Here is a 15,503-nt window from a genome sequence, read left to right as displayed (position 1 = left end):
TTCTAGTCTGCTACTGAAAGAGAAATGGGGGGAAGCCACTGTTTGCCCTGGGATTGGTAGCATGCAATGTTGCAACTATTTGGGTTTTTGCCAGGTACCTGTGACCTGGATTGGCCACTGTGGAAACAGGATACTGGGTAGATGACCATTGGTCTGACGCAGTATGGCTATTCTTTGTGTTCTTAATTTTGCAAAATCTTTTTTTGAAATGCAGTGACCAGAATTACACAAAGTATTCAAAGTGCAGTCACACCATGGCACGATAAAATTATTGAATATGTTAATGGGTCAGAGTCAGCATAGTTCAACCAAGGGAAGTCTTGCCTCACCAACCTGCTTCATATTTTTAAAGGTATTACTAAACATGTGGATAAGGGTGAGCCCGTTGAAGTCGTGTATGTACTTTTTCAGAAAGCTTTCAACAAAGTTCCTCATGAGACTCCTGAGAAAATTAAAACGTCATGGGATAAGATGCAAAGAAACATTATGTATCTACCTGATAATGTTTGTTCCTTTAGTTTAGTCACAGCAGATGAATGGGTTAAGTCCACCTACCAGCAGGCGGAGATAGAGAGCACAAAGTTGAGCTCTGCCATATATGCAATAGTATGCTCACTGGTAACAAACAAAAAAGGAAGAACCAACAGAGTCTGCAGTAAAGGGTGGAAGACAAAACAAGGAAAAATGCAGTCACACGTACAATGATACAAGCAAAGTTTATTAGATTGATTGTGGTTATAAACAGCACCTTAAAACTAAACCACGGGACCCAACACGGTCCGTGTTTCTGTACATGCCTTCTTCAGGGGTCCCAGGTTGGAAAGGGAGCAAACAGAACCGCAAAACAAACTAAAACCTGTGTGAAGACAAACGCCAAAGGACATCTAGTAGCCTACGCATAAATTGTCCTTTGGCGTTTGTCTTCACGCAGGTTTTAGTTTGTTTCATGGTTCTATTTGATTCCTTTCCAACCTGGGATCCCTGAAGAAGGCATGTACCGAAACACGGACCGTGTTGGGTCCCGTGGTTTAGTTTTAAGGTGTTGTTTTTAACTGCGATCAATCTAATAAACTTTGCCTGTATCATTGTACGTGTGACTGTAGTTTTCCTTGTTTTGTCACTGGTAACATAGTAAATGATGGCAGATAAAGACCTGAACGGTCCATCCATGGTACTTCAGTATTCATCATAACAAAGCAATAGGATCAACCGAACAGGGCCATCGGCATAGAACTCCTTCCTCATAGCTGTGGAGCCCTTGTCGAGGCCGCCTCCAGGCCCAATTCCTATGGAGCCAAAGAAAACCCTAAAGCAGTGTCTTGTAAACTTTCATAAGCACACAAAACCAGGGGGCCATGACTCAAGAGCATCCAGAAGTGTGCGGACATTGACATGATGTCACGCGCATGCGCGATTCCATCACGTCGATGTTTACGCAGGCACAAAGGTCCTCCAAACGGTGCCCTGAGCCGCCAGTTGTTTTTTTTTTTTTTTTGGGGGGGTGCTGAAAGAGAAGAGGTGCTGGCAGCGCCTGCTTGCCTACAGGAGTTGCCTCTCGCTGCAAGACACACATCCTGCAGGCAGTCATCGGATGCCTCTCCTCTTCCCTGACATATCGCAGCACACCCGGAATCTCGACGTGGCACACTTTGCGATACAATAGACTAAAGAACAAACATTATCAGGTAGGATACATACTGTAATGTTTCTTTTCTTGTCATCAGCAGCAGATGAATCCACACAAGGTGGATTTAACAAGCAATCCATATTAGAGTGGGAGATAAATCAGTAAAGTATGTGACCCCATGGCCCATCATCCCTGAAAGAGTAAAAGGACTGGCCAAATCACTGGACACACCATGCAAGGGAGCACAAAGACTTCAGACCAGAGTGGATCCAACAAACTAAGGGCACTAACACTCTAGAGGTGTAAACGAAGGGATGCCTTAAAGATCACCCAATACATATTTTTGTGTGAAGGCGTGCACGCATGCCCCCTAGAGAAGGAGCTTTCCCATGGAGATATGCCCTAACACTAGGGCGGGAGACCCACTCCATAGCCCATACAGAACGGCCATACCAAATTTCACACTCCACCCTGAAGGAGCAGCTGAGCACATCCTGGCGAGCCTGCACCACAATCAACAGCTCCATTTTAGATGCCTGCCCGGAATCTAGAGAGCGAAGAGTAAATGAAAACCAAAGACAGTTATGTCGCAAAAGTAGCCGGCAGGGTGCGCTCCATCGCAAGCAAGAGCTAGATGCTAAGAATGCAGACATCATGAGACAACACCAAAGCAGCAAAGATGGAGACACCCCAGGCAGGCATCCAAAGTGGCAGCCCACACCCAAAGATGGAGACGCACTAAGCAGGCATCCAAAATGGCGTTCTACATCCGAAGATGGAGTTGGACCAAATAGACAAGAGGAGCTGCGTTCTACATCAGAAGATAGCTCTGCTGCACCAATCGGGAAGAGAAGCTTCACTCTGCATCCAAAGATGGAAATATACCAAACAGGCAAGTGGAGCCACTGAGTGCATTGAAAGATAGAGGTGTGCCAAGCAGGCAAGTAGAGCCTCACTCTAAATCCAGAGATAGAGCTGTGCCACGCAGGCAAGTGGGACCGCACTGCAGCGGGGCTAAACAATTAATCCAGTGAAATTCCAGTTTTTTCATAAGCTATTTTTCTTACAATAGTCTAGCAAGTTTCTAGTTTTTTTTTCTATTGTGGGAAAAATTGAACATAAGAACATAAGTAATGCCTCTGCTGGGTCAGACCAGAGGTCCATCATGCTCAGCAGTCCACTCACGCGGCGGCCCATCAGGTCCAGGACTGTATAGTAATCCTCTATCTATATCCTTCTATCACCTTTTCCTTCAGGAAATCATCCAATCCCTTCTAGAACCCCTGTCTGTCCTATCACGCCCTCTGGAAGAGCATTTCAGGTGTCCACCACCCTCTGGGTGAAGAAGAACTTCCTAGCATTGGTTTTGAATCTGTCCCCTTTTAATTTTTCCGAATGCCCTCTCGTTCTTGTAGTCTTCGAAAGTTTGACGAATCTTATGAAAAAACCAGAATCTAGCTGGATTAAATGTATAGCCTTCGATGGAGGCTACCACTGTTTAACTTGCCTTATTTTTAAACTAAGCTTTTCAAACCAACCTCATACTTATAATGACTTCTTGTTCTACAAAGGCTTATGTGTAACAGTAGATCTTTAAGTCAGATTTAAATGTTTTATATGATGGATTCCAATGGCATGCAATAACCCAAATGTTAAGCAACTAATAGTTTAAAGCTTTACTATGGTACATGAAGAGAACTCACTTAGCAGTTCTTTTACTAAGCTGCAGTAGGAAATGTAATTAGTGCACCCTTACTCAGGTCCTTCCCATGCACTAAAGCCATTTTTACAGCAGCCATAAAAATGCCTTTTTCCGATTGTTTTCATTAATGATAATGTGCTAATGTTACCATTAGCATATGGCAATTAAAAAAAATTACCAAATGAGGGCTTACAGTCACCTATTTTGTAGGCAGTAAGGGCTCACATGTTAACCATGCACTAACCAGTTATCACATCCACATTAACCCCCCCTTTACAAAACTGTGATAGCATTTTTTTAGCGCAGGCCAGCACTCTGAGTATTGGGAGCAGCGCAGAGCATTCAGTGTGTCGGCCTGCGCTAAAAGCTACTATCGTGGTTTTGTAAAATTGGGGGTAACTCACTAGCAAAAAAAATGCTCATTCTCCATTATCTCCTCAAAAATAAAAAAATATATCTAAAGACATTTAGAGCAACGTATGGTAAAACTTGTATGGAATGCGACCAAGATGGTAAAGGGGATGGAACTCCTCTCGTTTGAGGAAAGACTAAAACGGTTAGGGCTCTTCAGCTTGGAAAAGAGACAGCTGAGGGGAGATATGAATGAAGTCTACAAAATCCTGAGTGGAGTAGAACGGGTACAAGTGGATCGATTTTTCACTCTGTCAAAAATTACAAAGACTAGGGGACACTCAATGAAGTTACATGGAAATACTTTTAAAACCAATAGGAGGAAATTTTTTTCACTCGGAGAATAGTTAAGCTCTGGTACGTGTTGCCAAAGGATGTGGTAAGAGTGGATAACGTAGCTGGTTTTAAGAAAGGTTTGGACAAGTTCCTGGAGGAAAAGCCCAGTCTGTTATTGAGAAACAAAAGCCACTGCCTGCCCTGTATTGGTGGCATGGAATATTGCTAAACCTTGGGTTTTGGCCAAGTATTAGTGACCTGGATTGGCCACTGTGAGAACGGGCTACTGGGCTTGATGGACCATTGGTCTGACCCAGTAAGGCTATTCTTAAGTTCTTATGCTTTAGTGCACCCGCATCAGGCCATTTCTGCTGCATTAGGAACAGCCCTTATTTTTTGCTTTAAGCACTGCTGAAAACACTAATGTACTGTACAGAGAATTAATAAAACTGGCCAAAAAATAGGTTGACCTGTATAAAAGACACTTATATCATCAATAACCTTTTAAAAATGCACAGATAAAATAGGCTACTGTTCTTCCATCAAAAGTAGGACAAAATCATTTTGCATTAAACAGCAACTTTATTGCCATATTATGAATTAGTTGTAACAAAATGGAATGAAGAAAAGGGAAGTTCTTCATAACCTTACAATAGTCCATTTTACTTATTAGTTCATGTGTAAGAATTCAAAAACATTTACACTCAAGGATTCCCTGGATTAAGCAAATTAATCTTAGTTTATCTTAGCATTAAAAAAATGCTTCTTTACTATTTTAAAGTAATCTTTAACCACCCCTAGATTTTTAATTAAAGGCTTCACAAGCATCTAGGAACCCTTAAAGTACATGTCTCCTGTCCTCAGTTCATACTGTGTATATGTAAAAAGTGCCTTCTTTTTTGCTGGATTAAATTTTAACCTATTTCTTGTAATTTGAGTTCCTATAATAAATTTGAGAGATTTCTTCTGTTTCAGGATTACTAGAATTCAGCCTTAATACCTGCACATAAACTTAATACCTGCACATAAAAGAGGTGTAAAAAGCTGACTAACAAAGTTGAAAGAGTGCCAAAGACTATTAAACATGCCATGATAAACTGAATCTTTTACACCTTCACATGGCAGTGAGTGATAGGAATAAAAAGATCCTTTCCAATGTATCTTAAAAGAGCTGTTTTCCAAATAAGTCGAACCAATCTGAGTGAATGATCCCTAGGTTATACAATTATAGAAATGGTAATGTGATTACCTCAAGCATCTGATTTAGTCAATCTATGGAAATCAAGAAAAATATTATTTCCTCTAAATTATTCCTGATGTTATTTACTAGACCTATAAATATAAATTTCAGTGTCACTGGTGAGCACAGACTCAGTTTGCTGTAATACATTTATATTTTACAAGAAGCCCACAGATGACTTGTTGCATCTCTAGTCAAAAAAGGCAAATTAAGAGACTGGGCAATAAATGCTTATGCCTAAGGGAACATAAACAATGCAATCTGCCTTTATGCCTATCTGGGCCATTTCCTTTCTCCACCATTTAAATATGTAATACAAACCAACAAATGCATCCCTCTGTACTGATAAGATTATAAAATGGTTTACATTTAAACATGAGTTTGCATACAAGAGAGCAACCCCCCCCCCCAAATAAATAAATAAACGAGTAAAAGAGGTAAATATACCAAAGTACCAAAATTCAAAACTAGCTCCTATATTTCTAGTCAAAGGGGTCTTTACAAAGGCTGTTAGACAATATGACCAAAAGCTGGTATGAAAAACCCAAGTCTGAATACTAAGTGTATCAATTTGTTTGTTAATTCCCAAAATAGAAATGTATAAAGAATGTTGTGCTATATTTCATAAAGCTTATCCTTCTCTCCCCACTCTTGAGAAACTAGCAATATTCTAATAAAAAGAGCCGTTTTTGGCTTGAGTTGACGATTTATTCAAAAGCAAAATTCTAAACATTCCAAAAAAAAGGATTTTCATAGCCCAATAAACTGCAAACTTGCAGGGCACTTTCTATTGTTGCCATAGTTAATAGCAACCTTTCCACTTGCATTTGCTGCAAGGTCACACAGAAGCTATTCAGGGAGCACTTGTTACTGGGAGAGAAAAAACGGATCCTTAGGAAAAAAAAAAACAACAGCATATTGTAGGCTCTTTACCCATCTTGTTTCATCTGAGCCACAGAACACACAGCACTCTCACGAGTCCAAAGACTGTTTACAGCGAATTTTTTTAGTAAGGCCAAAGAACTAAGATCAATTTTCTTCTGTAGCGCTTTTAAAAGCGCTCATCGACGCCTCGCTGAAGCGTCCGGATGACTGTCCAAACACAACCTGCCGAGCTACCACCCGGAAAAGACCCTTAGAATGGCAGTCGGCCTGGCCACTTCCCCCTCCCAAAGTCCGCAACTCTATTTATGGAAACCAATGCGAAGGCGCCGAGTCACAGCTCTGCCTGACTAGCGCGCGGCACACGACAGAACAACGTGTACCGGAACGCGCCTCTCAGCAGCCAACTATTCCAGTTCAATACTATTGCATACCAATAGAAAATAATAAAAAGGGGGGAGGACGTGAAAGAAAAAATCGTTTTAAATAAACATATTAAAAATAAATCTGTTTCACCGAAAAGGCGAGCAAAAAAAACCCCAAAACAACCTTTTGAATAACACGTGGAATTTAGAATAACTTTTTACCCAATATACGACTTACGTTAATAAAATATAATATCAAGGTAACGCCTAAAATTTGAAAGAAAGAAATAGAAACCACCCTACACTGCAGAGATACTAAGTCACACGCATTCGACTGCTCTCATACTCTCACACGCCGAGCAGCCCTTTTCGCACGCATGCGGGGACCGTGCCCTCCCTCGTGGTCTGCCCTCCATTCCTGTCTCTTCGGCTCTCACCGGTCCAGAAGGCCGCCCCCACTCTCCTGCCCGTCCGCATTCCAGCACCACTCCCGGAATCTCACAATACCCCCATCCTACCTTCAAACTCATGCCTGAGGTCGCCCGCCACCGGCCTAGCCGATTTCCTCCTCCGGCGCCCCACCCCCCCCTCGGACGCAACTTCCTATTTCCGGTACCATGTAACGCGGCCGAAACATAGAAGTTGCGTCAGAGGAGTGGGGGCGGACACTTAGAGAAGGGAAGAAGTTGCCTCAGAGAAGGGGCGGGACGCCGGAAAAGGAAAACTGGGTGGGTGGGTGGGGAGGGAGTTCGACGCGAGTTATTTGGAAAGCAAGCACTGTAGGACTAGGAAGGGAAATGTTAAGAGTGTGGTTGGTGGTTTGGGTATGAGAGCGAGAGAGAGCGATACCAAATAGGGCTGGAGAACGAGGGGGAGGTCGCTTGTGGGTTGTTCAGTGCTCGCTTCTTCCGGTTTACCTCTAGTCACACTAGGGGGCGTTGCTTTCTCGGGCCGGCTTCGGGCTCACGAGTTTCTGTGTTGGAATGTGAGAGCTACTTGGAGCAAGGGCACAAACCCTGTCCTTGAAAATACAAGAGCGTTTATTCTCGCCCCGAGCCGCAATTCGCCATAGGTCTTGAGTGTGTGCAGTAAAGGATGTCTCCTATACTCTCGCTTTGCATTGGAGTTTACTTATCCATGCGTACATTTGCACATGTACTCTACGTTCCCTATAACTGCAAGACTGTTTTTTTTGTTGTTGCCTAGCTTTGTTATATTATTGCAATTTTGAAAAGAATTTTTCCTTTTAACCACATTCAATGTTTTAAATCATTATCTGTGTAGAGTCATGTTCCCTACATCAAATGTTTGTTTTTTTTCTCAGCTCTGCCGATTTTTGAGTTGCCTTCTCGCACTGCGACTTTCTTTTTTCTTTATTTGTTTCTTTTAGTCAACTGGAAAGTACGCAGATGAGGCTGGGCTCATTTAGAGCACTGGTCTTTGACCTAGGGGCCGTTGCGTGAGCGGACTGCTGGGCACGATGGACCACTGGTCTGACCCAGCAGCAGCAGTTATTATGGTTCTTGTCCGGCGGGGCTTGGGCTCAGGCCCTGCCGCCGACCCTCTTTTGGCTGTGTCCATATTTTTTTCTATGTCACGGACTCTTACAGGTTTCTAAAGGTGTAGCCAGTGTAACCGAGTGATTTCTTTCACCAACCCCCGCCGTTGGTGTTTTAAGTGTTTGGGACCCAAACATTGTCGTGAGTCCTGCCCGCGCTGTGCTACACTTCAAAAATGAGCTCTCCGGAGGTGTTGTGACCAAATCCAGCAGCTCTTTGGCTCCATGGAGGCGTCTGCAGAAAAGGCCTTGGCCTCGACCCCCAAGTCCTCGACCTCGAGCAAGTCGCCCTCGTCCATGAAGGCCTCGTCTGCTGTGCCTCTTAAGGTCTCGTCCTCAGGCAAGTCTGTTCTTCCCTCCGCTTAGGTATGCTACCTAAGAAGCCGCCAGTTGAAGCCTCCAGTTGAGTCTTAGGCAGTCCAGGCAATGAGTGCAGTCATGCCAGCCTCTATGAGACCTCCTCTGAAGCATGCCTCCAAACATGGAATATTCATCCTCGAGATTGCCCTCTATGGAGCACACTGCTGCACCTTCTAGATCAGAGTCATTGGTCTCGGTGCCTGTCTTCGAGGACATGCTGCAAGCCATATTGACCACGCAGCTCATATCTGTTTTGGCCAAGCTTGCCCCTGCCTTGACCCTGCTTTCCGAGAGCCAGTCTGAGCATACTGTCAAGGCACAACGAGCAAAACCTCTTAGGTCTCGACCTTTGTCCTCCAGTGACTCCTCACCTCGTCCTTCCAGGTCTGGGTCTCCGGCTACTCAACCTGTTCGAGAGGTGGTGGAGAAGCCTCGATCGAGGTTTCATTCGAAGCATTCCTCGTTATCGAGGCACCTGACTTTGAAGAAGGATAAACAATCTCCTATACCTTGTTCTTCGAAACCCATCGAGACCCCTTCTAAAACCAGGCATAGGTCTCGAACTCTGAAACTTTCAACACCTCGTACTTCTCCATCTCGAGGCTCATCCAGGTCCCCGAGGCCTCCTACGAGGGATCCTCATTCGCCTATTTCTACGAGGCACGAGTCGAGACATTCAGTTCCTCATACTCCTGGGACTTCTCCATTGAGGCATCTCAAACATAAGTACTCTCTGACTCCGCCTATATCACACAGAGGAGCTTCTTCTGTGACTCTTAGGTTGGATACAGACTTCCCATCCCAATACTCCAGGGAGGCTTCTCCTTCTTATTCAGCAATGCCTCAGACGAGTCAGTGAGCTACAAGCTCTAGTGGTGGATCCACCTTTCACAGTATTTCATCATGACAAAATGGTCCTCTGTACTCATCCTAAATTCTTACCTAAAGTGGTTTTAGAATTTCATCTCAATCCATTGTTCTGCCAGTGTTTTTTCCAAAGTCTCATTCTCATCCTGGAGAAACCGCTCTTCATACTCTGGACTGTAAACGTGCTTTGGCTTCCTACTTGCAACGCACTCAACCTCATAGAACTCAACTTTTTATCTCCAATCCAAATAAGTTGGGGCATGCTGTTTCCAAGCGAAGCATCTCCAACTGGATGGCTGCTTGCATATCTTTCTGCTATGCTCAGGCTGGTCTCCCTTTGCAGGGTCGAGTCACGGGCCGTAAAGTTAGAGCTATTGTGGTGTCTGTAGCTTTCCTCAGATCAACTCCTATTGAGGAAATCTGCAAGGCTGCCAATTCATATATTCACCTCTCATTGTCTGGATACTTTCTCCAGATGCAGGCAGTTTTACAACATTTATTCTCCTAAATTGCCAACACTCCCACCATCCCATTCTGGTTAGCTTGGAGGACACTCGCATGTTGAGAATATGCTGCCTGCTTGTCCTGGGATAAGGCACAGTTACTTACCGTAACAGTTGTTATCCAGGACAGCAGGCAGATATTCTCACAACCCACCCTCCTCCCCTGGTTGGCTTCTTAGCTAGCTTTCTGAACTGAGGTACCTCACAGGAGACGCACGACCTACGTTCGGCGGGAAGACACTTGCGCATGCACGGTGCAGCACTCGCAAACTCTTTGAAAGTTCTAGAAGCAAGTCTGCTTGTGAGGCTGTCTGCTACGGGGCTCCGTGGATGATGTCAACCACATGTTGAGAATATCTGCCAGCTGTCCCTAGATAACAACTTACGGTAAGTAACTGTGCTTTTTGAAAAGAGAAGGGGAGGTGGTGTTGCTGGGTGATTTCAACCTGCCAGATGCGAACTGTAAAGTTCCATATGCAGAATCGGAAAGAAGTAGAGAGATCATGGATGCCTTTCAAGAAGCTCTGTTCAAACAAATAGTGACGGAACCCACGAGGGAAAAAGCGATACTGGATCTGGTGCTCACAAATCATGGAAGTGTCTCTAATATCCAAGTGTGGGCCCACCAGGAAAGTAGTGATCAAACGATTTGGTTTGATATAACCAAAGAGGATGGCCGCTCAAGGTCCTGGATTTCAAATGTGCGGACTTTACTAGCATGGGAGAGTACCTGAAAAAAGAGCTGATTGGATGGAAAGACATAAAGGAAGTGGAAAAACTGGTCCAAGTTGAAAGGTGCAATAAATAGAGCTATTGACCTTTTATGTGAAGAAAATAAATAAAAACAAGAGAAAAAGTAAACCGATATGGTTCTCCCAAGTATTGGCAGAAAAAAATCAAGACAAAAGAATTGGCGTTCGTGAAATATAAAAAAAACTCAAGAAGAGGAGTACAGAAAAGAATATCAGATGAAACTGAAAGAAGTCAAGAGAGAGATACGTCACGAAAGCAGAAGAACAAATGGCTATAAATTATAAGAAAGAGACCACAATTTTTTTCAGGTATATATGTTAGTGAAAGGAGGAAGACAAAAAAATGGAATTATGAGATAGAAAGAAGGTACAAACTGCCATGTGGAGAGCGATGAGGAAAAAACAAATGTGCTAAAGAAATACTTCTATTCAGTTCACAGAAGAAAAACATGAAGAAGGACCGCAATTGGTCAGCAAAGTTACACCTGAGAATGGAATGGATACTGCACTGTTCACAGAAGAAAGTGTTTATTAACAACTTGAAAAATTGAAGGTGGACAAAGCTATGGAACTGGACTGGATCCATCCCAGGATATTGAGGGAGCTCCGAGAGGGAATAGAGAAGAGCAGATGTAGTCTCTCTTCACAAAAGTGGTTGTAGAGATGAAGTGGGAAACTACAGGCCAGTAAGCCTCACTTCCGTTATTGGAAAAATAATGGAAACGTTGCTGAAGAAAAGGATAGTGAAATTCTTAGAAACTAATGGATTACAACAGGGGTGCCCACACTTTTTGAGCTTGCGAGTTACTTTTAAAAAGACCAAGTCAAAATGATCTACCAACAATAAAAAATTTTAAAACACTGTACGCAGAGAAAATGTTAATTATCATTTATATTTTGGGTTTTTTTTCAAAGAGGTCAAGGTAGATGACTTTATGCAATATCACCTCAGTAACAAGTATACAAATATACCCCCTCCCTTTTTACTAAACCACGATAGTTTTTAGGGCAGAGAGCTGCGCTGAATGCCCCATGCTGCTCTCGACGCTCATAGACTCCCTGCGCTAAAAACCGCTATTGCGGTTTAGTAAAAGGGGGCCATATTGCAAAATATAGACAGCAGATATAAATTCTCAAAATGGGCACATTTTGATCACTAAATTGAAAATAAAATCATTTTTCCTACCTTTGTTGTCTGGTGATTTCATGAGTCTCTGGTTGCACTTTCTTCTTCTGACTGTGCATCCAATATTTCTTCCCTTCTTTCAGCCTCCTGTATGCTTCCTCTCCTACAGACCTCATTCCCTCACCCAACTTTTTCTTCCTCTCTCCCTGCCCCCTTCTTTCTGTCTCCCTGCCCCTTTCTTTCTGTCTTTCTCTCTCCATGCCCCTTTTCTTTCTGTCCCCCCTTTGTTTCCCTTCTTTATTTCTGTCTTTCTGCCTCCTTTCTTTCTATCTGTCTTTCTCTCCCCATGCCCCCTTTCTTTGTCTTTTTCTCTCCATGCCTCATTTCTTTCTAACCTTTCTTTCTCCCTGTTCCCTTTCTTTCCATCTCTGTCCCCCCCTTTTTTTGTTTCCCTTTTTTCTGTCTCCCTGCCTGCCCCCTTTCTTTTTTTCTCTCTGCCCTCCTCCATTGTAGAACAGGCCCCGAAGCTGCCCACTGCCGAGTTATGAGCTGTCCCTGCTTCCCGACACAGTAAACAGAAGCACCAGGCTGACCAACCTTCCACCTGTCGTTAATTCTGACGGAGAGGAAGTTTTGGGCCAGCCAGCCAGCAATTGCCTGGCCCGGAACTTCCTCTCTGATGTCAGAATCGACGTCATGGTGGGGAAGCTGGTCAGCCTGGTGCTTCTGTTTACCACGTTGGGAAAGCAACTGTTGTCTTTTGAGAAGCAGGTAGAATGCGAAGGTAACACAAGTCTATCACGGAGCCTGGGATGGGATCCGTAATCGATTCGTATTGCCTTTGCGATATGGTCCTTTTGGGCACCCCTGGATTACAAGATCCGAAGCAAAATCGTGCCAAAGGAATCTGATTGAATTCTTTGGGTGACCAGAAAATTAGATAAGGACGTGCGCTAGATCAGTGGTTACCAACCCTGTCCTGGAGGACCACCAGGCCAATCGGGTTTTCAGGATAGCCCTAATGAATATGCATGGAGCAGATTTGCATGCCTATCACTTCCATTATATGCAAATCTCTCTCATGCATATTCATTAGGGCTAGCCTGAAAACCCGATTGGCCTGGTGGTCCTCCAGGACAGGGTTGGGGACCACTGCGCTAGATGTAATCTATTCAGATTTCAGCAAAGCCTTTGGCACGGTTCCTCAAAGGACACTCTTAAACAAACTTCATGGGCTGAATTTAGGGCCCAAAGTGGTGAACTGGATAAGAAACTGGTTGACGGACAGATCCCAGAGGATAGTGATAAATGGAATTTGCTCAGGAGGGCAGGTGAGTAGTGGAGTGCCTCAAGGCTTGGTGCTAGGAACGATTCTGTTCAATTTGTTTTTAAGCGACATTGCTGAAGGGTTAGAAGGTAAGGTTAACCTGTTTGCGGATGATACCAACATTTGTAACAGAGTGGACACCCCGGAGGGAGTGAAAAACATTAAAAAAGATCTGCAAAAGTTAGAAGAATGGTCTAGCGTCTGGCAACTAAAATTCAATGTGAAGAAGTTTAGAGTGATGCATTTGGGGTGTAGAAATCCAAGGGAACCATATGTGCTGGGAGGTGAGAGGCTGATAAGCACAGATGGAGAGTCCCACCCATCTTCGTCATTGCCATCATTATTCCCCTTTGTTTTGGCAGTCTCTTACTCCTGCTACTCTCTGCTGGGGATGTGAATCCAAACCCTGATCCTCCATGCCAGCTGCTTCCCCACATGTGTAACCGCCCTAACCTTATACCTTTTCCTCTCCTTCAGTTCTTTCCCTTTCTCTTGTGCCCTATGGCATGCTCATTCTGCCTCCAATAAACTGCCCTACATTCATGACCTCTATCTCCCAGTCCCTCCACCTGCTTGCTCTAACTGAAACATGGATTTGCCCAGAGGACTCCACTGCATCTGCTGCCCTCTCCCATGGTGGCTACTACTTCTCCCATACACCTCGTCCTACTGGTGGAGATGTTGGGCTTCTTCTCTCTCCTTCTTGCAGATTCCAACCTCTTCCCCCTCTATCCCATAGCCTTTCCTCATTTAAAATCCACTCTGTCCATCTATTCACTCCTTTACCTCTGCCGATAGCGGTCATTTATCATCCCCCCCAAGTCCCCTTCCTCTTTCTCACTGAATTTGATTCCTGGCTTTTGGGCTTCCTTGATTCATCATCTCCCGCCCTCATTCTTGGGGACTTTAACTTTCACCCTGATGATCCCACTGATAAGTATGCTTCTAAGTTTCTTGCATTAGCCTCCTCATTTGATCTCCAGCTTTGCTCCGCAACTCCCACTCACCGGGATAGCCACTGCCTTGATCTTATATTTTTCTTCAACTGCTCTCTCTCTAACTTCTCTACCTCACTGCTCCCCATCTCTGATCACCATCTGATAACCTTCACCATTACTCCCCCTCCGCCACGCCCAGTCACTTCCAAGAGGTTTCAAAATCTTCAAGTCCTCGATCCTTCCACGCTCTCAACCAGTGTTTCACTTCTCCTTGCCTCCACTGTTATCCAAGTCTGTCCACGAGACTTCTCTGCTTTGGACTCAATAGCTCCCCCTGTTCCTCGCTCTATCAGGCGTACCAAACTTCAACCTTATCTCACTCCCAGTATCTGTTACATTCCTGTACTTTCTGTGCCGAGTACCTTTGGCTCAAATCTCACACACATGCTGACTTTATTTAATTTATGCTGACTTCCTTTAATTCAGCACTTTACATGGGTCAAGCAAGACTATTACATCCAACTAACTCCCTTTCTTCCAACACCTGTCGACTCTTTGCAACGCTTAACTCCCTTCTCAAAGTGCCCCCACTTCCGACCCTTTCTCTCCCCAGACTAAGGCTGATTACTTCCATGACAAGGTCTGCAATATTGCCCTTTCATTCACTACAAAGTCACATCCTTCTCCCCTACCCCCATCCACTCTCCTGAACTTCAATCTCGCACCTCTCCTTCATCCTTCACCCAAACAACTCAGGAAGCTTCTCCTGTCTGGTCCCACTCTCTTGTCCCTGTCAACAACTTCTGACTTTTCTTCCTTCTCTGAGATCATAGAGGAAGAAACTGCACTTCTGTCTTCAGCCAAGCCTACGACAGGCCCCTCAGACCTTATTTCCACTCCTCTACTCGACCCCTTCTCACATACTGTTATCCCTCCCATATGCCATATTCTCAATCTATCTGTTTCCAACTGCCTTCAAACATGTCCCTGCTGCCTTCAAACATGTGGTGGTTAAGACACTTCTCAAAAAACCCTCGCTGTACCCTTCCTGCCCATACAACTATCGCCCAGTCTCCCTTCTTCCTTTCCTATCCAAGATACTTAAGCATGCTCTTCTCCGTCGCTGCTTGGACTTCCTTTCAACTTGACAGATTCTCAATCCTCTACAATCTGGTTTTTACCCCCAATACTCCGCAGAGATTGCCCTCACTAAAGTCTGCAGTGACTTGTCCATGGACAGATCTAAGGGCCTTTACTCTATTCTCAACCTGTCTGCTGCCTTTGATACTGTTAATCACAGCTTATTCCTTGATACAATGTCCTCATTTGGATTCCATGAATCTGTCCTCCTAGTTTGCCTCCTATCTTTCCCAACGCACCTTTAGTGTATGTGTTGGTGGGTCCTTTTCTGCTGCTACCACGCTAGTGGTTGGCGTACCCGAGTTCTGCCTTAGGACCGCTTCCCTCGGTGCCCTGATCTCCTCTCATGGCTTCCAGTATTACCTATATGCTGATGACTCCCAGATCTACCTCTCTACACCCGAAATGTTACCTAAAGTCCAAGAAAAA

General features: G+C 44.3%; 1 protein-coding gene across 5 annotated transcripts in view; it reads right to left on the bottom strand.

The window, feature by feature from the left end:
- Nucleotides 1-7,150, bottom strand: part of LARP4 (La ribonucleoprotein 4) — a 246,832-nt gene extending 239,682 nt beyond the window's left edge. For 2 of the 5 annotated variants that reach the window (XM_033939032.1, XM_033939028.1), the window contains exon 1: nt 7,022-7,150. Coding sequence is in view for 1 of the 5 variants with exons in the window: in XM_033939027.1 (XP_033794918.1) it covers nt 7,022-7,033 (12 nt within the window). In the remaining 4 variants the exon portion in view is untranslated. Of the gene's footprint in view, nt 1-6,849; nt 6,874-6,940 lie in introns of those variants that run through there. The other 3 variants (XM_033939027.1, XM_033939030.1, XM_033939031.1) reach the window with 3 other exon arrangements.
- Nucleotides 7,151-15,503: the final 8,353 nt, after the last annotated feature.

Source organism: Geotrypetes seraphini, chromosome 3 (assembly GCF_902459505.1).
Source record: "Geotrypetes seraphini chromosome 3, aGeoSer1.1, whole genome shotgun sequence".
NCBI classification, from domain to species: domain Eukaryota; kingdom Metazoa; phylum Chordata; class Amphibia; order Gymnophiona; family Dermophiidae; genus Geotrypetes; species Geotrypetes seraphini.
Note: the sequence above shows the minus strand (reverse complement) of the source record. Positions and strands in the feature narration are given on the sequence as shown.